Here is a 27,824-nt window from a genome sequence, read left to right as displayed (position 1 = left end):
TGTTTTTGTTTTCTCCCTTTGCCCTTCTTGGAACGCACCAAACATAAAAGCATTTTCTTCAAGCTTTACTTTCACTTTCGAGAGTGCCGCCTATTTGCCACACACTTCCCTGATGAAATGTCTGGATTTGGACTAAAGAAAAAAGGAATGGCCAGCAGTCATCCAGGTAAGTGAAGGTGTTCATTTCACGTTCTTACTGGGCAGGGTCTCTCTTGCTGAGTAGAGTTCGTTAGTAGAATGTGTGTAGTTTTAACCTTCTTTGGTCTTTCTTTGATCTGGTGCTTGAAATCCAGTCAGAATCATTCAGGAAGGAAAGTGGAAGAATCAGGAGGTGACATGGGCTTGGGAGAAGGGTATAACTCTGAATACAAGTAAAAGCACCAATATCTGGTTAATTTGATCATATATTTATGCAGTATTTAATTTTTTTCCTCTGTAGCATTCTGTACCTGGAAAAAACACATTAGGGAAGCTATGGAAATCATTTTGCAACACCTTTTTAACAAATCACATCTTTACCTTAAAAAAACAAAACTCCAAGAGGTTAAAAGAGCGCGTCCCCTTTTGTTAGTTTTATTGGCAGGAGGGGAAACAAGAGCTGGCATTGTATGACAATGTCTTGGATAGGAGAGAACATTCAGGTGTGCCTAGGAGTAAGTAAATGGCTTTCTTTCACCTAATGAAGGATAATGGAAGAAGTTGGGAAGTGGAAAGATGTTCAGGTGTACAGGAAGATCAGAAACTGGCATTGGCAATTGTGGGTACTCGGGTGAAAATGGAGTTGGCTTCAGCAAGTTGACTCCCAGGTTTACAGATGATTATGTGCTGGTATGTGTCTGCACAGGGGCGTGCCTATGTATTAACCTAATACAAAGGTTGCAAAGTTTACAAATCAAACTATGAATAGTGGTTAACTCCAGGTAGTCTGGCTCCAGACCCCATGTCCTAACCATTAGGCAACATTGTCTCTCACTTGGACAAAGAATGTGAATTCCATGTGGTCTTACAAAATATTTCCAAAAGTCTAAGGCCAAGTGAGTCTCTTTTTAATTGCTTCTTCATTTTCTTTATTTCTGTTAGATCTCATTCAACAGCAACTTTTTCTTCACTCTCATTTCATCCTTTAACTGCATTTTTGCTTGTTTTACTGAAGCATGTCCTAGAATAACATTTTCATACAGATCATATGGCTATAAACTTACTGCATTTTAGCATATCTCAAAATACTCATACCTTTTTCTTTAGTTATTCAGGTGGATGTGAAATTTTATTTCATTTCATTTCATTTATTGACTTAGAGACAAGGTCTTGCTGTGTTGCCCAGGCTAAAGTACAGTGGCATGATTGTGGCTTACTGCAGCCTTGACCTCCCTGGCTCAAGCAATTCTCACACCTCAGTGTCCCGAGTAGCTGGGACCACAGGTGTGGATCACTATGCCCAGCTAATTTTTAAAAGATTTTTGGTAGAGATGAGGTTTCCCTATGTTGCCCAGGCTGGTCCCAAACTCCTGGGCTCAAGGGATCCTCCAGCTCAGCTTCCTAAAGTGATGGGATTACAGGCATGAGCCACAGGTAATTTTCCTGGCCTGGCCAAAGGTAATTTTCTTGTTTTTTAGAGAGAGGGTCTTGCTCTGTTGCCCAGGCTGGAGTGCAGTGGTGTGATCATGATTCATTGCAGCCTTAACCCCCTGGGCTCAAGCAATCCTCCTGCCTCAGCGTCCAAAGTAGCTGGAACTACAGGCTTGTGCCACCACACTTGGCTAATTTCTAATTTTTTTTTGGTAGATATGGGGTCTCACTATGTTGCCCAGGCTGGTCTTGAACTCCTGGTCTCAAGTATCCTTCCGCCTATACCTTCTGAAGTGCTGGGATTACAGGGATGAGCCACTATCCCCCTTGCCTGGATATGAAATTTTAAATTCAAAATAATTTTCTCTAAATGTTTGGAAAGCTTATCTCTATTGTTTTCCAGTGGTTCATTATTGGGAGAACCTTCTCCTGATGTTTAATCTGGGTTCTTTTCTATTTCCCAAGTGTCTCGGCTGGGTTGAGAAATAAAGGGAAAGAGCACAAGAGAGAAATTTAAAGCTGGGTGTCCAGGGGAGACATCAAATGTCGGCAGGATCCGTGATGCTCCCTGAGCCGTAAAACCAGCAAGCTTTCATTAGCGATTTTCAAAAGGGGAGGGAGTGCATGAATAGGGTGTGGGTCACAGAGATCACATACTTCACAAGGTAATAAAATATCACAAAGCAAACGGAGGCAGGGCGAGATCACAGGACCACAGGATGGGACAAAATTAAAATTGCTAATGAAGTTTCGGGCACGCATTGTCGTTGATAACATCTTATGAGGAAACAGGGTTTGAGAGCAGATAACTTGTCTGACCAAAATGTACTAGGTGGGAATTTCCTCATCCTAATCAGCCTGGGAGCTCTACAGGAGACCGGGGCTTATTTCATCCCTTCCGCTTCGACCATAAAAGACGGCACACGCGTCCAAAGGAGCCCTTTATAGGCCTACCCTCAGGGCGCATTCTCTTTCTCAGGGATGTTCCTTGCTGAGAAAAAGAATTCAGCGGTATTTCTCCTATTTGCTTATGAAAGAGGAGAAATATAGCTCTGTTCTGTCCAGCTCACCAGCGGCCAGTTCTTGTTACCGTCTCTTGTTTGCTGTTATCCTGTTCTATTTTTTTTTAAGATGCCCAGATTTCATATTGTTCAAACACACGTGCTCTACAAACAATTTGTGCGGCTGATACAATCACAGGGTCCTGAGGTGACATTCATTCTCCTCAGTTTATGAAGAGGAGAATGACAGGATTAAGAGATTAAAGTAAAGACAGGCATAGGAAAACACAGGGGTATTGACTGGGGAAGTGATAAGTGTCCATGAAATCTTCACAATTTATGTTCAGAGATTACAGTAAAGACAGGTGTAAGAAATTATAAAATTATTAATTTGGGGAACTAAAAATGTCCATGAAATCTTCACAATTTATACTCTTCTGCCGTGACTTCAGCCGGTCCCTCCGTTCGGGGTCCCTGACTTCCCACAACATCTCTCCCTTTCTTTTTATATAAATGTGCCTTGGCGATGAAGGCTTGTTCGTTCTCTCGATTTTGACACGGATTCTTTGACTGGCCCGGCACACTAAAAACAAGTCACTTAAACAGAGAAACGTAATTCCAAACTTCACCACAATAGAGCCCCCAGTAGACTTGATCCAAGTCGTGGGGTTCAATCCATAAAGATTTTCCGCCACCTGATCTAAGGCCTCAGCTCCCTGCACAATGGACAAGTGAGCTTGAGAGCCTTCAAAAATTTGTTTCTTTAATTTAGTTATGTCCAATGATAAATTATCTTCCCTTCCCAGAAGGTGTCCTTGACCATTTCCTGTGAATGATCAGTCTCATTAAAGGAATACGGGGTGATACAGAAATCAGAAGTATTCCAGTCGCACTGCATTTGCATGCGATGTTCGAGACTCACAACCTGATCTCCAAGCCAAATAACAGACTGTCTTAAATCATTAATTTGATTAGCCAATTTTTGATCAATGCCTTGTTGAGAATTCCACATTTGGGTGGAATTGGCTTGTCAATCATTAACAAAATGAGCCGTTTAAATAGATTGACGTAATGCCATTCCGGCAGTGGTGGCCAGTGCAGTGACTATAATGATCACAGCGATTAAAGTGAAAACAAATCTCTTAGATCTTTTTAGAATTCGCTGTAACACTTCATTAATTAAATGTATCGAGGGAGAGGATTCCCAAGGTCTGGGCAAAGTTACTCGAATCCAGATTCCTTCTCGAGCTTGAACTAACATTACACTTTTCCTGGAGTCACAATGGGAGTTAATACAAGTGTACAAATGACAATTAATGCATTGGACAGTTTGATTGTTCGTCCAAATTTTTATATTTCCCACTAACAGCATGTGAGGAGGCTTAACACAACTCTGTATGGGAACAGACAGGTTGGAGGTAAGTAAAGCAGAATGTCTGGATCTACGCTGATACTGAGAGACTGGAGCAGTAGTGGGGACAACAGACAGAAGAGTTTCCCCTTCTCATTCGCGCAGTCCAGACATGGCAATAGCCAATTTCCAAAGTTCTGGGTATTCTGGGCTCAGAATGAGGAGTATCATACGAGGCCTCAGTGGGGTAATGCCTTTATCTTCCCATTTTAAGGGAAAGAATGAGCTGAACCTCCTATGCAAAGTAGAACGATGATTCTCATTCCGCCAATAAGAAATAAAATACGTAGCCTCCAGGCGTTCCTTTCTGCCAGAGGAGCAATGGTTTTTTAAATAGCCCTTTGGTGCCCAGTCTATTACTAAACCATATGAGTCATTTTTTAATACTACTGCATGTGAGTTAACACAATCTTCCCAAATTAAAGTTTTAGATGGACCCTCAAAATTTTTAGAACATGGTTTTTCTGCAGGTTTGTATTGAAAGTATGGGGCATCTCCCATTACCCCCCCTTTCATTTGTTTTAAAGGAGAAAGGGAGAGGCCAGAGACCAAATGTCCTGGTTCCTCTGTAGCTGATCTCTCCGGAAGATAAGCGGTCCAGACTTGAGTTTCTAGATGAAGACAACCGGGTACATGTCCGAGGCACAGAGTGGGGTATTTGTAACCCATGGTAACATTAAAAGCAGTGCCTTCTTCTCCTGGTTGAGCAGGCCAATGGTCATCTGTAGCTCCAGGCATCCACACGCTATCATTAGTGTAGATTTCCGCAGGAGCATCCATCCAGGTGAGAGGTCAAATAAGTGGAGGAAAAGGCACATAAGCCCAATAAGAATGATTATGTGTAGCAGGTAAATCAGTGTGAGAGGAAACTGGTGAGACAGAAAGTATAAAGAGGAGAATCATTAAATAAAACCCATTATAAGTGAGATTGAGTGCTGAAGGAGGAAGAGAAAAACAGAGGGATATTATTTTTAGGCTAATAGAAATGGTAAGATTTTTAGGTTTGTAAGGAGAAAAAGAAAGGTAATTAGAAGTGGGATTAGTTAGATAAGTCTCCATTGCCATCAGGAGGATAGAATTAGACCCATTGTGATTGTGTGCCAGCTTCTAAGAAGTTGGCACAGGTCTCACCACGTCTGAGGGCAGTCTCTGACAGATCTCACCACGTCTGAGGGCAGTCTCTGACACAGATCTCACCACGTCTGAGGGCAGTCTCTGGCACAGATCTCACCGCGTCTGAGGACAGTCTCTGGCACAGATCTCACCGCGTCTGAGGGCAGTCTCTGACACAGATCTCACCGCGTCTGAGGGCAGTCTCTGACAGATCTCACCGCGTCTGAGGGCAGTCTCTGGCAGATCTCACCACGTCTGAGGGAAGTCTCTGATAGATCTCACCACGTCTGAGGGCAGTCTCTGGCACAGATCTCACCACGTCTGAGGGCAGTCTCTGGCAGATCTCACACGTCTGAGGACAGTCTCTGACAGATCTCACCACGTCTGAGGGCAGTCTCTGGCACAGATCTCACCACGTCTGAGGACAGTCTCTGGCAGATCTCACAACGTCTGAGGACAGTCTCTGACAGATCTCACCACATCTGAGGGCAGTCTCTGGCACAGATCTCACCACATCTGAGGACAGTCTCTGACAGATCTCACCACGTCTGAGGGCAGTCTCTGGCACAGATCTCACCACGTCTGAGGGCAGTCTCTGGCAGATCTCACCACGTCTGAGGACAGTCTCTGGCAGATCTCACCACGTCTGAGGACAGTCTCTGACAGATCTCACCACGTCTGAGGGCAGTCTCTGGCACAGATCTCACCACGTCTGAGGACAGTCTCTGGCAGATCTCACAACGTCTGAGGACAGTCTCTGACAGATCTCACCACATCTGAGGGCAGTCTCTGGCACAGATCTCACCACATCTGAGGACAGTCTCTGACAGATCTCACCACGTCTGAGGGCAGTCTCTGGCACAGATCTCATCACGTCTGAGGGCAGCCTCTGGCAGATCTCACCACGTCTGAGGGCAGTCTCTGGCAGATCTCACCACGTCTGAGGACAGTCTCTGGCAGATCTCACCACGTCTGAGGGCAGTCTCTGGCAGATCTCACCATGTCTGAGGGCAGTCTCTGACACAGATCTCACCACGTCTGAGGACAGCCTCTGGCACAGACGTCGCAGATCTCACCACGTCTGAGGACAGTCTCTGACACAGACGTCTTTTCTCTGTGGGTTTTGTTTGACGATCTCCTGGTGAAACACAAGCACATCCTCTTTCCCATGTTAAGTAGAATTAGAGACAATATTTAAAGATTTGGGGAAATCCTGTAAGGCAGTAATCACAGCAATTAACTCTGCCTTTTGAGCAGAAGTATAAGAAGTAGAAATAAGCTTGTCTGTAGGACATTGCCATTGCTAGAGCCATCAGTGAACACTGCAACAGCCTCAGGAATGGGCTGATCTTTGGTTAGTCGAAGGACCACCCAAGACGCCATTTTTATAAAATCAAACAATTCGTTTTTTGAATAATGATTGTTAATAACACCAATAAAATCAGCCAAGTGAATTTGCCACAGTGCTGAATGTTGAAAGGCAGCCTGAACTTTGAGCCGATTTAAAGGAACTACAATTAAATTCGGATCAAATACAGACATTTGAAGTATTGTACACTGAGCCTGGCCAATTATTATGGCAGTTTGGTCCAGATAGACAGACAAAGTTTTTGACACAGAATGAGGAAGAAAACACCACTCTACTAAATCATTATGTTGAACTGTTAGTCCAGTAGGGGAGTGTAATGAAGCGAAAACCAGAAGCTGAAAAGGCTGAGACGGCTGTCCTCTAGATAACTGGGTGGTTTTCCTCTATGGATTCCAGTTCTAGTGAAACCTCAGGGGTCAAAGTCCGGGGACTGCGGAGATGGGACTCTCCCCGCAGAGTAGAAAACAAGTTCAACAGTGCATAGGTCGGAATGCCTAAAGTAGGTCTTAAATAATTAATGTTCCCCAAATTTTTTGGAAGTCATTTAAAGTTTTTAAGGAATTTCTCCTAATTTGAACTTGTTGAGGTTGGATGCGTTGTTTATTCGACCATCATTTCTAAATATTGAACAGGAGTGGTCTGTTGAATTTTATCCTGGGCGGTGTGTAATCCAGCCTCTGTAACACGGCGGCTCAAAATTTGATAACAGTCAATTTATTCTTTATCAGTGGGGGCAGCAATTAAAATGTCATCAATATAATGAAGAATATAGGCCTGGGGAAATTGGGCTCGAACCGGTGAAAGCACCTGTCCAACATAAAGCTGGCAGATTGTGGGGCTATTCAGCATTCCCTGAGGAAGTACTTTCCATTGATAACGAGCGGCAGGCTCCTGACTGTTGATAGATGGTACAGTAAAAGCAAATTTTTCACAATCCGATTCATGTAAAGCAATATGAAAAAACCAATCTTTAAGATCAGTAACTATGAGAGGCCAATGTTTAGGTATTGAAGCAGGGACAGGGAAGCCAGGTTGGATGGCCCCCATAGGTTTCATTACAGCGTTAATGGCCCTTAAGTCGGTTACCATCCGCCACTTGCCTGATTTCTTTTTTACTGGAAACACAAGAGAATTCCAGGGGGAAAGAGAGGGTTCCACATTTTTAAGCTGTAACTGTTCAGAAACTGATTGAGTTAAAGTCTACAGTTTTTCAAAGCCTAATTGGGCATAAGTATCAGAGAAACTATCGGAACCTGTGAGCTGAGCCTGAGTAACTAGAATGCCATTAGTCCAATATAGCTGAGCCTGCAGACAGGCCTCCTCTGACCACCAAGTACGAAATTGTAAATGCTGAGATGGGGTCAGAACAGCTTGTCAAAGTGTCCCAGTCTAAAGGAAGCAAAGTGACCTCTGTACAAAAAGTTTGCAAAACCATTTTAACATAAGGAGAAGTAGGACCGTACTGAGTACAAGCATCCTTAATTTTTTTTTTTTTTAAAGTAAGATTGAGCGGCGCATATCAACGCAGACCAGAATGAGAGTGTGAGAAAGGGGAATTGAAGGAGTAGAAGAAGCAGAAGTATACTGGTGATTACTGGCGTCCATGTGTGGAGAAGGATACAGAGAAGCAGCCTGAGGGGATGGCAACGTGACCAGTTGAGGAACTGAAACGACAGGAGGGTGAGGGGCTGAAGTGGATGGGGGAAGGCCTGCAGAATTACAGGTAAATTGTAGTTTGGTCCCGGAGCCATTAGGTGACACCTAGAGGCAAATGCTGCAAAGGTTTGAAGAGGGACGAATTAGCATATCTATGGCCCTGGGCTGTGTGAGTCACGGCCAAGGGCGTTGCAAGTACTGGCTCTTCGTGAAAAGAAGATCATCAGGGGGTAACATTAAGCCAAAGTCACCAGAGTTAGACGTTGAATTTTCAGCATCATTAGGTGGAAGAGGAGTAGCTGAATGGAGAGGCTGATCAGATACCGAAGGCCGTGTGGGAGAAAAGTTGAGGAGGTATTGGGATGGCACCAAGGCCCAGTCATCCCAAGCAGTGACAGGAGCACAATTCACTGTTGAGACAAAGTCCTGGAATGCTGTAAAAAGATCCAATACTTTTACATATATGGTTCCTTTTTTAGGAAACCAAGGACAGTATTTTTCCACCGCCCAGAATAGAGAGACCATATTTTCCATGGGCACCCAAATCATTCCTTGTTTTAACCAGAGTTTAATATAGAAGAGATAGGTATAATTTTTATACTCCGTGTGTCCCATAGTTAACCCGGACCATACACAGACTACTCACCAGTCGTCAGGGAGTCGAACACACGTATCTGTGAACCAAGCCGATGTCGTCTCACCGCACCTGCCAAAGGGAGTCAGGTTCCCACATGCACTTAGGATAAAAGAAAGACCACATTGGCACCAGATATCGGGAGAACCTGCTTCCAATATTTAACGTGGGCTTTTCTGTTTCCTAAGTGTCTCGGCTGGGTTGAGAAATAAAGGGAAAGAGCACACGAGAGAGAAATTTAAAGCTGGGTGTCCGGGGCAGACATCACATGTCACCAGGATCCGTGATATTCCCCGAGCGGTAAAACCAGCAAGTTTTTATTAGCGATTTTCAAAAGGGAGGGAGCGCACGAATAGGGTGTGGGTCACAGAGATCACATACTTCACAAGGTAATAAAATATCACAAAGCAAATGGAGGCAGGGCGAGATCACAGGACCACCGGATGAGGCGAAATTAAAATTGCTAATGAAGTTTCGGGCATGTATTGTCTTGATAACATCTTATCAGGAAACAGGGTTTGAGAGCAGATAACCTGTCTGACCAAAATTTATTAGGTGGGAATTTGCCTCATCCTAATCAGCCTGGGAGCGCTACAGGAAACCTGGGCTTATTGCATCCCTTCCGCTTCGACCATAAAAGACGGCACACGCTTCCAAAAGGGCCGTCTATAGGCCTACCTTCAGGGTGCATTCTCTTTCTCAGGGATGTTCCTTGCTGAGAAAAAGAATTCAGTGATATTTCTCCTATTTACTTATGAAAGAGGAGAAATATAGCTCTGTTCCGTCCGGCTCACCGGCGGCCAGTTCAAAGTTACCTCTCTTGTTCCCTGAACATCGCTGTTATCCTGTTCTTTTATTTTTAAGATGCTCAGATTTCATATTGTTCAAACACACGTGCTCTACAAACAATTTGTGCGGCTGATACAATCACAGGGTCCTGAGGTGACATTCATCCTCCTCAGTTTATGAAGAAGATGACGGGATTAAGAGATTAAAGTAAAGACAGGCATAGGAAAACACAAGGATATTGATTGGGGAAGTAATAAGTGTCCATGAAATCTTCACAATTTATGTTCAGAGATTACAGTAAAGACAGGTGTAAGAAATTATAAAAGTATTAATTTGGGGAACTAATAAATGTCCATGAAATCTTCACAATTTATATTCTTCTGCCGCGGCTTCAGCTGGTCCTCCCGTTCGGGGTCCCTGACTTCCCGCAACAGTTCATGTTACTGATGAAAAGTTTTTATTAATCAAGGTATTTTTTCTTTGGAAACGAAGGCTTTAGGATTTTTGTGTGCATGGTTGCAATTCTGAAATTTCATAAGATTCTCTCCAAGTTTGTTCCTCTTTCACTCCTCCTGCCTAGCATTAGGTGAGCTTTGCCCACTGATGAAATGTCTTCAGATGGGGAAAGTCCTTCAGTCATTCAGGGATATGCTTTGTAATGGATTAGTCCTCAGCAATTCTGACCTCTAGCCGGAGCCCTACCAGAGGGGTACCTCTCTCCTAAGCAAGGAGAATGTATCGTAGGGACTTTACCTGTGAGTTGGTAAGTAGAGGTAGGAAGTTCTGGAGGAACTGGAAGAGAGGTTTGGGAGACTATCAGGGGGGTGGGGGTGGGGAACTGGTCCCTGGCATTCAAGAGGCATCATTGCCAGCCCTGCATTCTTCATGCACCTGCATCCTTGCTGGCCTGGCTGTGGCATTCCTCATGGCCTGTGGATATAAAGAATGTGCACAGCTCTACAATGATTAGTGCCAGAGTTGTAAAGGCCATGAGATGGGAATATTAGTTTATGGAAGCCAGCTTTTTTTTTGTTTTCTGTTTCTGAGAACTAAATTAGAATATTAGTAAAATCACTATTTTTAAGTATATTAGAATAATTCTAAATACTCTCATTAGTTCTGTTTTCCTAGGATTAGTCACCTAAGATGATTTTATTATCTGAAACTTATCTGGAATAATTTTTGTGTCATGACTTTTAGATCTTGTGGAATATCTATTTAGATATCATTACCATTGCTTCATCTCCATAGTTTGTGGGTGTATTTGATTTTTTAAAATATCTGAAATTAGGTTTTGATCACACCAGAGAGTATCACATTGGGTACACATCCCACCAAAATAAAGTGTGACAATGCATGGAGATAAGAGTGGCTTTCCTGAGCTGATTAAATGCCCATGGAAAACTACCGTATGAGCGCATTCTCACATTGCTCTACAGAAATACCTGAGACCCGTCATTTATAAAGAAAGAGGTTTAATTGGCTGATGGTTCTGTAAGCTGTACAGGCAGCATGGCAGCCTCTGCTTCTGGGGAAGCCTCAGAGAGCTTTTACCCATCACAGAAGGCAAAGCTGGAGCTGGAGCCTTCACATGGCCAGAGCAGGAAGAAGAGAGAAGGAGAAGGCGTCACACACTTTTATTTATTTATTTATTTATTTATTTATTTATTTATTTATTATTTTGGGGGGAGCAGGGGCAGAGTCTCGCTCCCTTGCCCAGGCTGGAGTGCCATGTGGTGGGATCTCGGCTCACTGCAACCTCTGCCTCGGTAGTTCAAGCGATTCTCCTGACTCAGCCTTCCCAGTAGCTGGGATTACAGGCGCCTGCCACCACGCCCAGCTAATTTTTGTATTTTAGTAGAGACAGGGTTACACCATGTTGGCCAGGCTGGACTCAAACTCCTGGTCTCAGCTGATCTGCCTGCCTTGGCCTCCCAAAGTGCTGGGGTTACAGGTGTGAGCACTGCGCCCGGCCACCACACACTTTTAAAGGACCGAATCTCATAAGAATTCACTCACTCATTATCAGGAGAACAGTACTGAGAGGGTGGTGCTAAACCATCTGTGAGAACTCTGCCCTGTGAGCCAGTCACCTCCCACCAGCCCCCACCTCCAACACTGGGGATTATAATTCTACATGCGATTTGGGTGGAGACACAGAGCCAAACCACATCAGCTATGTATTCAACATATATTTACTTCTTCAGAGCCAACAAAGTGGCAGGCGTTGTTCTAGGCACAGACAACACCATATGGAAAAAGAACTATGTCCTCTACTATTACAGCTTCACATTCTAGTGAGAAGCAATAATTAATAATAAAGAATACACAACATTGGATAATTTCCATCAACCATAGCACGGAAAAAGCGATCTAGAGGAAGAGCAAGATGGGAGGCTTTGCACTTTGAACTTTAAGACTTGTTATAAAGCTAAAGTAATCTGAACAATGTGGTATTGGCCTAAGAACTGACAAATGTTTCAGTGGAAGAGAGTAGACAGCCCAGAAATAGACCGTCACTTAAAACATTTACTCAGTTTCTAAGGAAGAAGGCACAGAACAATCCAGTGGGGGAAAGAAAGTCTCTTTAAAAAATGGCCTGACTGGGCCAGGCACCGTGGCTCACGCCTATAATTCCAGCACTTTGGGAGGCCAAGGCAGGTGGATCACCTGAGGTCAGGAGTTCAAGATCAGCCTGGCCAACATGGTGAAACCCCGTCTCTACTAAAAATACAAAAATTAGCTGGGCATGGTGGCGGGTGCCTGTAGTTCCAGCTACTCGGGAGGTTGAGGCAGGAGAATCACTTGAACCTGGGAGGTGGAGGCTGCAGTGAGCCAAGATCGCGCCACTGAACTCCAACCTGGGTGACAGAGTGAGACTCCATCTCAAAAAAATAAAGGTCTGACTGACTGGGTATACACACAAAATACTGTGACTCCTACTTCATGCATACACAATAATTAATTTAGGGAAGATCACAGACCTTAACATAAAAGCTAACACCATAAAGCTTTTTAGAGGAAAGTATCTAAGTAATGGGAGTAGGAAAAGTTTCTAGAGAAGACACAGAAACAATAAAAATAAAAGAGAAAATGATAAGCTAGACTTCATCATAATTAAGAAGACATTAGTAAGAAAATAAATAGGCAACCCACACACTGGGAATAAATATTTACAAAATAGGAATCTGACAAAGGACTGATACTGAGATATGCAAAAAATTCCTACAACAGAATAATAAAAAGGAAACAATCGAATAGATGAACAAAATATTTGAATATATAAGGGAAGATAAATGAACAATAAGCACATGAAAATTGTTAAATATCATTAGTCCGCAGGGAAATGCAAATTACAAGCATAATTAGCTATCACTACATACTCACCAGAATGACTAAAAAGACTAAATAAAAATAGGCACCAAATGTTGTCAGGGAAGTTGGTGGTGCGATACTTTCCCAAAAGATCTGGCAGTTTCTCATAAAATCAAATGGCCTCACCAAATGGCCCAGCCATTCCAATCCTAGTAATTTACCCCCAAAAAATAGAACAGAGTCATGTGTTGCTTAATTGTGGAGATACATTCTGAGAAATGCATTGTTAGGGGACTTCATCCTTGTGGGAACATAATAGGGAGTGCTTACACAAAACTAGATAGGACGGCCTGTGGCGCCCAGGCTGCAAAATCAGCCAGCCAGCCTGTGACTGCACTGAATACTGGAGGCAGTTGTAACACAATGGGAAGTACTTGTGTATCTAAACATAAAAAAGGTAAGTGAAAATGTGGTAGGAAAGATTACAAATGGCACTGCCATAGGGCACTTAGCACAAATGGAGCTTGCAGGACGGGCAGCGGCTCTGGGTGGGTCTGTGAGTGGGTGGTGAGTGACTGTGAAGGCCTAGGACGTGGCTGTGCAGCACTGCAGACGTCATGAACACTGTACACTGAGGTTATACTAAACCTATTTAAACACTATACTTTCTTCAATAATAATTAACTTACTATAACTGTTTTACTTTATAAATGTTTTAATTTTTCAAAACCTTTTGACTCTTGTAATAATGCTTGTTTTAAAACAAACACATTGTACACCTATACAAAAGTATTTTCTTTCTTTATATTCTTATTTTATAAGCTTTTTTCTGTTTTTAATTTTCTTTTTTTTTTTTTTTTTAACTTTTAAAACGTTTTTGTTAAAAACAAAGACAGAAACGCACACATTAGCCTAGGCCTGCTCAGAGTCAGGATCTTCAATGTCACTGCCTTCCACCATGTCGCGTCCCACTGGAAGGTCTTCAGGGGCCACAGCATGCAGGGACCTGTCATCTCCTATGGGAAGAGCGCCTTCTTCTGGAATCCCTCCTGAAGGACCTGCCTGAGGCTGTTTTACAGTTAACTTAAAAAAGAAAATAAGCAGGAGTACATTCTAAAATTATGATAAAAAGTATAGTAAATACATAAATCAGTAACATATTCATTTATTACCATTATCAACTACTATGTACTGTACATAGTTGTGTGTGCTATATTTTATATAACTAGTAGTATAGTAGGTTTGTTTACACCAGCATCACTATACACATGTGAGGAATGCATTGCACTATGATACTACCACGGCTACATTAGTAGGTGATAAGAATTTTTCAGTTACATTGTGATCTGCAGTGAATATTTATTTATATGATTGTAAAATTGTGATTGAGGCTGGGCACATTGGTTCATGCCTGTAATCCCAGCATTTTAGGAGGCCAATGCTAGAGGATCACTTGATGTCAAAAGTTTGAGACCAGCCTGGGCAACATAGTGAGACCCTATCTCTCTATAAAATTTTAAAAAATAATAAAAAATTAGCTGGGTGTGGTGGTACATGCCTGTAGTCCCAGCTATTTGGGAAGCTGCGGTGGGAGGAGCCCTTGAGCCCAGGAGTTGGAGGCTGCAGTGAGCCGTGATAGCACCACTGTACTCTAGCCTGGGCAACAGAGTGAGACCCTGTCTCTAAAAATGAATAAATAAACACAATCAATTTTTAAAATTGTAAATGATATTTACTGACTTTAGATTTTCTGGATTGATGTAGGCCAAGGACCCCATATGTAATCACAGTTTCAGGATAACATGCTAACATTTCACATCTTGACAATGTCAAGCAATGTTATAGCTGACAGTTTTAGGTAATATAAGAATGGAAGAAATGTGGAGAAAAATGTACTTATTTATTTTAAATAAAATAAAAATTAACTGGCTGGGCACAGTGGCTCACACCTGTAATCCCAGCACTTTGGGAGGCTGAAGTGGGCAGATCATGAAGTCAAGAGATGGAGAGCATCCTGGCCAACATGGTAAAACCTCGTCTCTACTAAAAATACAAAAATTAGCCGGGAGTGGTGGCGGGCGCCTGTAATCCCAGCTACTCGGGAGGCTGAGGCAGGAGAATCGCTTGAACCCGGGAGGCAGAGGTTGCAGTGAGCTGAGATTGCGCCATTGCACTCCAGCCTGGTGACAGAGCGAGGCTCCATCTCAAAAACAAAACAAAACAAAACAAAACCAAAAACAAACAAACAAAATTAACTAAAGAGAAGTGAAGAGAATGAAGGAAAAATATATTAAATTCCTATCTTTATAGTGAAATCAGTAAATGAAGAAACAGAAGGGCAAGAATATTAAGTTTATGGAGGTAATCATGAGAATTACAGAGAGAACCTATCAAAAGAGAGACATTGCCGCTGCAACTGGGATCAAGGTGAAGGATGGGAAGGAAGTTTGGATGTTTTGTTTTTTACATTTCTGTACTGTTTGAAACGTTTCTATTTGATGTATTACTTGTATAATATGCACCTGTAGGGCATAAGAGTATGAGTAATAATATACATAGTCATATTTTGGTGATATATTTTACAAGGAATATACCAATGCATTTGAAAGCCATCTGCTATTAATGTTGCTCATACTTTTTAATGTTTCTTCTATACAGCAGAATCATGAGACAGACTTTGCCTTACATCTACTTTTGGGGAGGACTTTTGCCCTTTGGGATGCTGTGTGCATCCTCCACCAACAAATGCACTGTTAGCCATGAAGTTGCTGACTGCAGCCACCTGAAGTTGACTCAGGTACCAGATGACCTCCCCACAAACATAACAGTGTTGAATCTTACCCATAATCAACTCAGAAGATTACCAGCTGCCAATTTTACAAGATATAGCCAACTAACTATCTTGGATGTAGGATTTAACAGCATCTCAAAACTGGAGCCAGAATTGTGCCAAAAACTTCCCATGTTAAAAGTTTTGAACCTCCAGCACAATGAGCTATCTCAACTTTCTGATAAAACCTTTGCCTTCTGCACGAATTTGACGGAACTCCATCTCATGTCCAACTCAATCCAGAAAATTAAAAATAATCCCTTTGTAAAGCAGAAGGTAAGATGAAAATGTCTATTGTTACTAATGTTTTTAAGTCACTTATCCATCCTTAGACTTACTATCTAAACATCAAAGTAAGAAAAAGGAAGAAATTTGATCTAATTCAATTTGCCACAAATATTGCCATTATAATAGAAAATGCTTCCAAAAGAGAAAATATACTCTTAAATCAATTTCATCCTTAATTTTCAATGTTTGCCTCTCTCGCTTTTTCCCATTAGAAACAGAACTTAGATGCAAGAGGTACAAGTAATGAACAGAGAAGAATCAGAATATCCCATAAGAACATGGACACTAAGCTTTCAATGCTGCTGGTTTAGTATGTGAAGTCATGAAAAAAGTCTAGAGTCCAAATCTGACTTAAATAAAATTAACAAATTGATACAATGATCAAGTGAATTGTTCAACTAAAAATTACCTACTCCTGGTTTAAGAAATCTCCTCAATGGCTATTTCAATGACTTGTTCAATAGTGGTATCACTTTTTCAATGACGGCTACCTTTTTCTTTTCAACACTTTGCTTGAATTTTAGTTTTTTTTTTTTTTCTTTTCTTTTTAGTTGATGTTTAGTAATTGCACATGTTTATGAGATACAGAATGCAGATCTTTCAATATGTGTATAAAATGTGTAATGATTAAATCAGGGTGATTATCATATCCATCATCTCAAATATTTCTCATTTGCGTTATGAACATTCAAAATACCCTCTTCTAGATCTAAAAAAATATACAATAAATCACAGTTAACCATATTCACCCTACAATGCTTTAGAGCACCAGAAAAAAAAAAAAAAAAAAAAGAAAACAAAAAAAACGCATGCTATTGTTTCTAAATCTGAGGCAATTATTAAGTACTTTTCTTTAACCAAAGTGATTTTCAAGTTACTTCATTTTATGGCCTTGTAAAAAATTGAGCATTGCTCTTCCTCAGATGGCAAGAATAGTCTACAAATGTAAATATGCTGTGAAACATAAAGTGATTTGCTCCCCGGCTATTTTAAATCTTCTCTTGGGTCTTCTTAGAGTCTAATGTGGATGAAATACCTTCGAATACAAAGGCCTCAAAATCTTGCTAGAGAAGTCATTGTAAAATGTTATTTTTGTAAAGACTTAAATTAAAAAACCTGCTTCTCGTTAATAGAGATTACATTAGATTTTGCCTTAACTGGTATCATCAGCTTTTCCTTACCTTTTGCCTGAATTTGAAGCGTACATATTCAAAAGTAGCAAAGGGTGATAAAACATCCCACAGTACCGACAAAGCAAACAAAAGTTAATATTCTGTACTAGTCATGATCCAAAATTTATATAACTATGAATCTTTCTCAGTATAAAAATCTGTTTAAAATTCCATAGATGACAAAATTCTACTCATGTTTTTTAAGAAAACATTCGGTTCTTTTTTCTGATACTTATTTTCAAGGTTAATGCCTGACGCTGTGTTTGATAAGCCACGTGAAAATCGTTGCATCATAACTAAATGGTTATGAAAAATAAGTTTATAGGCCGGGCGCGGTGGCTCAAGCCTGTAATCCCAGCACTTTGGGAGGCCGAGACGGGCGGATCACGAGGTCAGGAGATCGAGACCATCCTGGTTAACACGGTGAAACCCCGTCTCTACTAAAAAAATACAAAGAAAACTAGCCGGGCGAGGTGGCGGGCGCCTGTGGTCCCAGCTACTCGGGAGGCTGAGGCAGGAGAATGGCGTGAACCCGGGAGGCGGAGCTTGCAGTGAGCTGAGATCCGGCCACTGCACTCCAGCCTGGGCGACAGAGCCAGACTCCGTCTCAAAAAAAAAAAAAACAAAAAACAAAAAATAAGTTTATAAATTAGCAATGTTCCTTATATCATAAATAAACTTAAATCCTTCTTATTTTGGTAAGAGAAATAAAATGATTCTTGAAGTAAGAAATAAAATCCTTCCTACAATGGTTTCAAGGGTAACCATCACAAAGATTATAACATAACAAAGATTAATCAGAGCAAAGATTTTTTATTATGCTTACTGTTAGTATTCTACAGAATAATAGAAGTGTTGATTTTGTTGTTGAAATATTTTTAAGATGTACTTACATTTAAAAGAACTGTTTTTGACATCAAGACTCTAACATGTGCTTATGATTTTTTCCCTTCAGAATTTAATCACGTTAGATCTGTCTCATAATGGCTTGTCATCTACAAAATTAGGGACTCAGGTTCAGCTGGAAAATCTCCAAGAGCTCTTATTATCAAACAATAAAATCCAAGCGCTAAAAAGTGAAGAACTTGATATCCTTGCCAATTCATCTTTAAAAAAATTAGAGTTGTCATCGAATCAAATTAAAGAGGTAAGAAGTAAGGTCAAATCATTTTGCATTCTGTCTTGAAGGTGGGTAGTCCCTATCTGTATCACAGACACAGGAATCTGATGTTCTCTAGCCTTTGTCTGTCTTCCAGCATTCCTTCACACCTACTGCTTGGGGGCATTGGTACCACCCTCATGAGAGCTCAGGCAGCCCCAGGAGAGGTTGGGAGACGGGACTCTGCAGTCCTGCAGTACTGGGTGGAACCCCCGTGCCATGACCTTGGGAACATCCTTAACCTCTCTGAGTCTGTGTCCTCACTTGCAAAGTGGAAATAGTGCTCTCTGTCACGCAAACTCTCTGAAAGAATTATTAATAAAAGAGTGCGATGGTCAAGAGCCCCAGGTTCACAGTTGGATTCGCTGGCCTGGTCTCTGGGCTTTGTCTTTTAACCATCCTGTTATCAGGCAAGTTATTCAAGTTCTCCCTCTCCAGCCTCCTAGCTCTACCTCCGGCGTGATAATGACTCTACCTCACAGGACTGTGTGGTAAAGAATTTAGGACCGTGTCTGGCATAGGCAGGGCTCAGGAAATGATAAGCAGCACTATGTTGTTATAAAAACCTTCCTACAATGAAGTCAGCTTAAATAACTGACAGGACTGTCTCTTTTTGGAATCATGATCTCCAGGCTTACCATTTTCTGTCACGGGGGAGCAACAACTATCTGGACCGGTGGCACAGGGGTAAAAAAATTTACCAAGACAGTTGTAGGTGGAGAAAGGCACGTTTATCGGTGGAAGTAGGAAACTACATTGCGAGAAGGCAATGGGCATTTCAGCAAGGGAAGCTAATTGCAAAGAAACAAAGGCTTGCTGGGATTTTACAGGATTATGTTTATGCTAAAGAGGGCTTTGTGCAGCACTGACAGCACCCAGGTTGCAGTGGGTTAACTCTCAGGGGCCTGGGGATAGCTGGGCACAGGAAGATTGTCAGTTATTTGCACAGGAGAGCTATGTGTCCTGGATCATGAAGAAAGAAATAACTTACCTGCTCTTTTGCTTTCTCTCGGTCCTGTCGACTGACTCCTTTTCCCTAAATAGGATTCTGCATTTTCATATACAGGTTGTCTGTATTTTACACTCATTTTGTTCCAGGCTACAAGACTACTAGAAATCCTTACTTACAACTCTATTCATTTTCAGACATAAAAATAAATGGCGTACAAATTTATCCTGAGATATTAAGATGTTTTGTGCAAGCTATTCATTTTTTTAAACAGCTTTTTCTATGATTAAGACATTTATTATAGTAATGGCATTAAATATATCAATAAATGAGAAACAATAATAATAAGGGGTGATTTTAAAAAAAAATCACTTAAATGCCCGTAGTCAGAAACAACCACTGTTAGCATTTGGGTACATTTATCCCTGGCTTTTCTCCAAATAATTATAAGGAAAAACAACAGCTTAAATTCTTACTGTACTGAAATTCATACTGTTTTTTTAAATCCTTAAGGCACTTAACTGTGTGTCAAGTACTGTGATAAATTTTTACAAATATTTTATGTATATAGTATTTTTAATCAACTTACTCTTCTTTTCTTTTCTTTTCTTTTCTTTTCTTTTCTTTTCCTTTCTTTTCTTTTCTTTTCTTTTCTTTGCTGAGACTGAGTTTTACTCTTTGTTGCCCAGGCTGGAGTGCAGTGGCACGATCTGGACTCACTGCAACCTCCAACTCCCAGGTTCAAGCTATTCTCCTGTCTCAGCCTCCCGAGTAGCTGGGATTACAGGTGCCCGCCACCACGCCCGGCTGATTTTTGTATTTTTAGTAGAGACAGGGCTTCACTGTGTTGGCCAGGCTGTCTCGAACTCCTGACCTCAGGCGATCCGCCTGCCTCGGCCTCCCAAACTGCTGGAATTACAGGCGTGAGCCACCGCATCTGGCCTAATCAACTTATTCTTAATTGTCATTTTCACAAAAGAAACTGAGATGAAGAAAGTTAACGTGACATATCTCAGGCCCCACAGGATCCACCTGGGACAGAGCTGGGTTTCTGGCTCGCTGGGACCGGAGGCCCTGCTCCTAACAGTTATGCTATATCGCCCTCCGAAGATCATGATGTCTCCTGCTCTTTAGATTTAATATGATATCATGAACATCTCCCATACAATTAAGAATCATTTCAAAGCTAAATTTTACTGCCTGTAAAATAGTGCTATCATGTAGATTTATCATACTTAATTTCATAATTTTCAGCTTTGCATTTTAACTCATTTGTTTATGATAAAGCACCCTTTCTTCTACACTTCTCTTTTTTCCCATTAGCCCTACTGTCCCCCAAGTGACACATTACAAATCAGAGCCCCCTCCAGGCTGGGTGTGGTGGCTCACGCTTGTAATCCCAGCACTTTGGGAGGTCGAAATGGGGGTGGATCATGAGGTCAGGAGTTCGAGACCAGCCTGGCCAACATGGTGAAATCCCGTCTTTATTAAGAATACAAAAAAATTAGCCAGGCGTGATGGCAGTCGCCTCTAATCTTAGCTACTTAGGAGGCTGAGGCAGGAGAATCACTTGAACCCAGGAGGCGGGGGTTGCAGGGAGCTGAGATCGCACCACTGCACTGCAGCCTGGGGGACAGAGCGAAACTCTGTCTCAGAAAAAAAAAAAAAAAGAAAAGAAAAGAAAAAGAAATCAGAGCCCTTTACTCCCTTGGCACTTTGACCATCAGGACTGGCCCCCATCCTCCCTGGATTCCTTCTCTCCCACCTGCTGTTCTCTTGTCACTGATGTGAGTCCCAGAACAGCCAAGGCACGGGTAAGGGTGTGGGACGGAGCACAAGGGAGTTGGAAAAACACAACAGTAAAATAAAGTCAGGAGAAAATCTGGCTGGAAAGATGAGAGGGAGAGCTGGAGCTCGGAGTTCCAGAAAGGAAAGGGTGCCGCCACCGCCTCATCATAAAAGCCATCCACTCCTTCCCTGCATGAGGCTCACTGAGAACAGCGGCACCAAGACAGAACCAGGAACTGCCCCAGGAGTGACTTCATGAGCAGTTTATTCATTGCAATTGTTCTCATGGTGATATAGAAAAAGTACCAGGAGATTGATCCTGGACTGGAAGGTCAGAGAAGGCTCCCTGACAAGGTGGCATCTAAGCTGAGGCTGTGAATGCTGAGCAAAGCTAGCCAGTGGCCAGGGGAGTCAGAGGCTGCAGCAAGAGGTGGGCGCTGCGAGTAAGGAAGGACTCGTGCATTAGAGGAAGGGGGAGAAATGCTCTGCCCACAGGATGTGGTGAAGGGTGAGTGGAGATGGAGTAAAGAACTGCATCGAGCCAGGCACAGTGGCTCATGCCTATAATCCCAGCACTTTGGGAGGCCGAGGCGGGTGGATCATGAGGTCAGGAGTTCCAGACCAGCCTGGCCATCATGGTGAAATCCCGTCTCTACTAAAAATACAAAATTAGCTGGGCGTGGTGGCAGGCGCCTGTAATGCCAGCAACTCAGGAGGCTGAGGAAGGAGAATTGCTTGAACTCGGGAGGCGGAGGCTGCAGTGAGCTAAGATCGCACCACTGCACTCGAGCCTGGGCGACAGAGTGAGACTCCATCTCAGGAAAAACAAAAACAAAAACAAAAACAAAACAACAGAACTGCATCTAAGCTTTTCAACAGCCTTACAGGGTCTGTGCTTTTGATTGTTAACCTCTTTTTTTCTACCTTTAGTTTTCTCCAGGGTGTTTCCACGCAATTGGAAGATTATTGGGCCTCTTTCTGAACAATGTCCAGCTGGGTCCCAGCCTCACAGAGAAGCTATGTTTGGAATTAGCACACACAAGCATCCGGAATCTGTCTCTGAGTAACAGCCAGCTGTCCACCACCAGCAATACAACTTTCTTGGGACTAAAGTGGACGAATCTCACTATGCTCGATCTTTCCCACAACAACTTAAATGTGGTTGGTAACGATTCCTTTGTTTGGCTTCCACATCTAGAATATTTCTTCCTGGAGTATAATAATATACAGCGTTTGTTCTCTCACTCTTTGCACGGGCTTTTCAATGTGCGGTACCTGAATTTGAAACGGTCTTTTACTAAACAAAGTATTTCCCTTGCTTCGCTTCCCAAGATTGATGATTTTTCTTTTCAGTGGCTAACACGTTTGGAGCACCTTAACATGGAAGATAATGATATTTCAGGCATAAAAAGCAATATGTTCACAGGATTGATAAACCTGAAATACTTAAGTCTATCCAACTCCTTTACAAGTTTGCAAACTTTGACAAATGAAACATTTGTCTCACTTGCTCATTCTCCCTTACACATACTCAACCTAACCAAGAATAAAATCTCAAAAATAGAGAGTGGTGCCTTCTCTTGGTTGGGCCACTTAGAAGTACTTGACCTGGGCCTTAATGAAATTGGGCAAGAACTCACAGGCCAGGAATGGAGAGGGCTTGAAAATATTTTCGAAATCTATCTTTCCTACAACAAGTATCTGCAACTGACTAAGAACTCCTTTGCCTTGGTCCCAAGCCTTCAACGACTGATGCTCCGAAGGGTGGCCCTTAAAAATGTGGACAGCTCTCCTTCACCATTCCAGCGTCTTCGTAACTTGACCATTCTGGATCTAAGCAACAACAACATAGCCAACATAAATGATGACATGTTGGAAGGTCTTGAGAAACTAGAAATTCTGGATTTGCAGCATAACAACTTAGCACGGCTCTGGAAACACGCAAACCCTGGTGGTCCTGTTTATTTCCTAAAGGGTCTGTCTCACCTCCACATCCTTAACTTGGAGTCTAATGGCTTTGACGAGATCCCAGTTGAGGTCTTCAAGGATTTATATGAACTAAAGATTGTCGATTTAGGATTGAATAATTTAAACACACTTCCAGCATCTGTCTTTGATAATCAGGTGTCTCTAAGGTCATTGAACCTTCAGAAGAATCTCATAACATCAGTTGAGAAGAAGGTTTTTGGGCCAGCTTTCAGGAACCTGAGTAACTTAGATATGCGCTTTAATCCCTTTGATTGCACATGTGAAAGTATTGCCTGGTTTGTTAATTGGATTAACAAGACCCATGCCAACATCCCTGAGCTGTCAAGCCACTACCTTTGCAACACTCCACCTCACTATCATGGGTTCCCAGTGAGACTTTTTGATACATCATCCTGCAAAGACAGTGCCCCCTTTGAACTCTTTTTCATGATCAGTACCAGTATCCTGTTGATTTTTATCTTTGTTGTACTTCTCATCCACTTTGAGGGCTGGAGGATATCTTTTTACTGGAATGTTTCAGTACATCGAGTTCTTGGTTTCAAAGAAATAGACAGACAGACAGAACAGTTTGAATATGCAGCATATATAATTCACGCCCATAAAGATAAGGATTGGGTCTGGGAACATTTCTCTTCAATGGAAAAGGAAGACCAATCTCTCAAATTCTGTCTGGAAGAAAGGGACTTTGAGGCAGGTGTTTTTGAACTGGAAGCAATTGTTAACAGCATCAAAAGAAGCAGAAAAATTATTTTTGTTATAACACACCATCTATTAAAAGACCCATTATGCAAAAGGTAGGTAAACATTGTGAAATTTTAAGTGTGTACTTGCTGTTCAATTAAACTTTTAAAAAAATTTTTAAAATTTTTTTTAGATGGAGTCCCACTCTGTTGCCCAGGCTGGAGTGCAGTGGTGTGATCTCAGGTCACTGCAGCCTCCACCTCCCGGGTTCAAGTAATTCTCCTGCCTCAGCTTCTCGTGTAGCTGGGATTACAAGCACGTGCCCCCACGCCTGGCAAATTTTTGTAGTTTTAATAGAGATGAGGTTTCACCATGTTGGCCAGGCTGGTCTTGAACTCCTGGCCTCAGGTGATCTGCCCACCTGCCTCCCAAAGTTCTGGGATTCCAGACGTGAGCCACCACACCCAGCTTCAATTAAACTTTTAAATATTACCAATATTACTCACAACTCAAAGAATTTTAAAAATAAAATTAAGAAAAAAAACCCCTGAGTTTCAGTAACCGCTTAAACTCTGTTACAGACTATTTTAAATAGTAGGTGCTTCTGGCTGCTCAAAACTGTGTATTAATTCTTTGATACATTTCTTTACTTAGATTCAAGGTACATCATGCCGTTCAACAAGCTATTGAACAAAATCTGGATTCCATTATATTGATTTTCCTTGAGGAGATTCCAGATTATAAACTGAACCATGCACTCTGTTTGCGAAGAGGAATGTTTAAATCTCGCTGCATCTTGAACTGGCCAGTTCAGAAAGAACGGATAGGTGCCTTTCATCATAAACTGCAAGTAGCACTTGGATCCAAAAACTCAGTACATTAAATTTATTTAAATATTCAATTAGCAAAGGAGAAACTTTCTCTATTTAGAAAGTTCCATGGCAAATTTAAGTTTTCCATAAAGGTGTTATAATTTGTTTATTCATATTTGTAAGTGATTATATTCTATCACAATTATATCTCTTCTAGGAAAATGTATCTCCTTATTTCAGGCCTATTTTTGACGACTGACTAAATTTTACCCAAAATAAACATAGAAGCACATAAGAACATTCTCTACTGATAAATATACAATTGGCCACTGAGCCTATGACAACTTAAGGAGTTTTAAAACATTCCTCATTTTAAGAAAAGTTAGAGTTATATGAGGGTTTGTGATGATCTTTTTGTTTTTTAGATACACTTAGAAGAAAGATAATTGTTTCAATGGGTATAATGCTATTTCCTTTGTAAAAGAGTAAAATATATACCCATGTTTTTAACAAGTTTAATTACAGTATTTTTTCAATGGAAAAACTTTGTATTTTAGTAAGTACTTGTCTCAGTGTTGATTTTGTTAAATGTTAAATATTTTTTAATATGCATACCCAAGGGCAGAAAACATTTGCAATTCATTTTTATTAATGAGATGATTATTTGAATGAATATTAACTTGTATTTTCCTGGGATACGAGTTTCTGCTGTGGGAGGGTAGAAACAATTCTCTTACTATAAGTATTGTGGGCAGGCTTGCTTTCTGAAGGCTAATCAGTAACTGGCTTTGTGGAAACAGAACCTTCCTCCCATGGTTACAGACTCAGGAGATGGCATTGGCGAAATCACTTGGGCTCACTGGGATTCTTTGACTCCTGATCTTGAAAATTATGATAATAAATAGCATCTTAGATATTCCTGTATAATTAGTGATGATGATCACTGTATAATATATTCACAGGAATGTATTATTTTACCATAAAATAATATGCCATGTATAAGGTAGTCCTTAGCCAGAAAGACTATTTTTATTTTTATTTTTTTGTTTGTTTTTTATTTGTTGGTTTGTTTTCGAGATGGAGTCTGGCTCTGTCGCCTGGGCTGGAGTGCAGTGGCCCAATCTTGGCCCACCCCAACCTCCACCTCCAGGGTTCAAGCGATTCTCCTGCCTCAGCCCCGAGTAGCTGGGACTACAGGCACATGCCACCATGCCTGGCTAATTTTTGTATTTTTAGTAGAGATGGGGTTTTGCCATGTTGGCCAGGCTGGTCTCGAACACCTGACCTCAGGTGATCCACCCGCCTTGGCCTCCCAGAGTGCTGGGATTACAGGCCTGAGCCACCACGCCCAGCCTTTTTACATTTGTTTTACAATACAACAAAAAAGTTTTTAGTTTTACAATAAAAGAGAGTCTGATTATTGGAAATAGACTGGAATAGCTTTTTGAAACATTTATAGTTCCATTATTTAAAGAGAAACCTGAAATTATAAGGCTGAATTAATTTCTATACCTGAAATGTTCATTTGTCCGCTGAATTCAGGGAGCATTTGAGATGTCACATTTTGGAACTTTGATTAAAATAAGTCATTATTCTCTTTTTTTTTTTTTTGAGACGGAGTCTCGCTCTGTCGCCCAGGCTGGAGTGCAGTGGCCGGATCTCAGCTCACTGCAAGCTCCGCCTCCTGGGTTCCCGCCATTCTCCTGCCTCAGCCTCCCGAGTAGCTGGGACTACAGGCGCCGCCACCTCGCTCGGCTATTTTTTTTTTTTTTTTTTTTTTTTTTTTTTTTTTTTTTTTGCATTTTTTAGTAGAGACGGGGTTTCACCGTGTTAGCCAGGATGGTCTCGATCGCCTGACCTCGTGATCCACCTGTCTCGGCCTCCCAAAGTGCTGGGATTACAGGCTTGAGCCACCGCGCCCGGCCCCCAATAAGTCATTATTCTCAAGGCTGATTTCCATGACCCTTGAATGAGACACATCCACTGTGCCGCGGGTTCTGAAGAGTCTCTAGTCGGCCAACACTGTGAATGTGTGGAGGACTAATTGTCACTTTCATGTTATTTGCCAACCTGACAGCTGAGACACTGCTTTTCAGCATTTTAGTTAAGATTTGCTTTTTAACTGTGCGATAATCCTGTTTTATTTTGGCATTATAAAATAAAAATCACAGCTTCTGCTTTTCTTATATGCTTTGTGTGTTATCAATATTCTCAACTATTCATATTCTAAATAAATCATTATTGTGAATTAGTTAATATATCAAGTTGCTTAATATCACATATCAATGCTATTTAATATATAATATCTATATTTAATATATTGATATGTTACTGGTAGAGGGTGTCCAAGTTCTTGCTGCTTTGAACAAAGAATTGGACAAAATGCACAAAGAAGGAGGCAACAAAAGCAGAGATTTACTGAAAACAAAAGCACACCACGCAGGGTGGGAGCAGCCCGAGCAAACAGCTCAAAAACCGGGTTACAGAATACTCTCTCGAGGCTTCTACTGGTTACTTGGTGTATACCCTATGTAAACGAAGAGGCTAAAGTGAAGTTACAAAGTTATTTACTTGGTGTGCACCCTATGCAAACGAAAAGGGTATTTCCTGCCATAGCAATAGAACCTGGGTGAAAAAGGATTTCAAAGATGGACCTGGGCAGAGGTGACTCCACAGAGGGGAAACAACCCCTTCCACGGTGGGTGAGATTTCAGGGAGTGGAGACGGTCTCGCTGACTTTAAGAATGAAGCCGCGGACCCTCACGATGAGTGTTATGGTTCTTAAAGATGGTGTGTCTGGAGTTTGTTCCTTCAGATGTTCAGACGTGTTAGCAAGGTCTTCCTTTTAGTAGGTTCACGGTGTCGCTGACTTCAAGTGTGGAGCCCCACACCTTCACCGTGTGACAGCTCTTAAAGGTGGCCTCAACCCAAAGGAGCAGCAACAAAATTTACTAGGAACCAAAGAACGAGGATTCCACAGCGTGGAAGAAAACCCAACTAACTGGCCGCTGGTTAGCGCAGGCAGCCTGCTTTTATTCCCTTATTGGACCCCACCCACATCCTCCTGATTGGTCCATTTCACAGAGAGCTGATTGGTCCATTTTACAGAGAGCTGATTGGACCATTTTGACAGGGTGCTGATTGGTGCATTTACACTCCCTGAGCTAGACATAAAAATTCTCCAATCCTGGCGACATTCAGGACTACCCTTTTTTTTTTGAGATAGCATCTTGCTCTGTTGCCCAGGCTGGAGTGCAATGGCATGATCTCAGCTCACTGCAACCTTGACCTCCTGGACT

General features: G+C 41.7%; 1 protein-coding gene across 3 annotated transcripts; it reads left to right on the top strand.

Moving 5' to 3' along the window:
• Nucleotides 1-24,820, top strand: TLR3 (toll like receptor 3). Of its 3 annotated transcripts, none has more exons than XM_030926191.1 (6): nucleotides 1-166; nucleotides 7,964-8,186; nucleotides 15,516-15,654; nucleotides 18,103-18,294; nucleotides 21,974-23,826; nucleotides 24,368-24,820. In XM_030926191.1, exons 2-6 carry the CDS (start codon nucleotides 8,161-8,163, stop codon nucleotides 24,594-24,596), a joined length of 2,439 nt encoding a protein of 812 aa, XP_030782051.1. In that variant the 5' UTR covers nucleotides 1-166; nucleotides 7,964-8,160; the 3' UTR covers nucleotides 24,597-24,820. The 3 variants fall into 3 exon arrangements, with proteins under 3 accessions (XP_030782051.1, XP_030782039.1, XP_010376284.1); XM_030926179.1 differs by having other exon boundaries at nucleotides 15,516-15,963; XM_010377982.2 differs by lacking the exon at nucleotides 7,964-8,186 and having other exon boundaries at nucleotides 15,516-15,963.
• The last annotated feature ends 3,004 nt before the right edge of the window (nucleotides 24,821-27,824 follow it).

This window comes from Rhinopithecus roxellana, chromosome 2, assembly GCF_007565055.1.
Source record: "Rhinopithecus roxellana isolate Shanxi Qingling chromosome 2, ASM756505v1, whole genome shotgun sequence".
In the NCBI taxonomy this organism is placed as follows: Eukaryota; Metazoa; Chordata; class Mammalia; order Primates; family Cercopithecidae; genus Rhinopithecus; species Rhinopithecus roxellana.
This window is presented reverse-complemented; position numbering and strand designations above follow the sequence as displayed.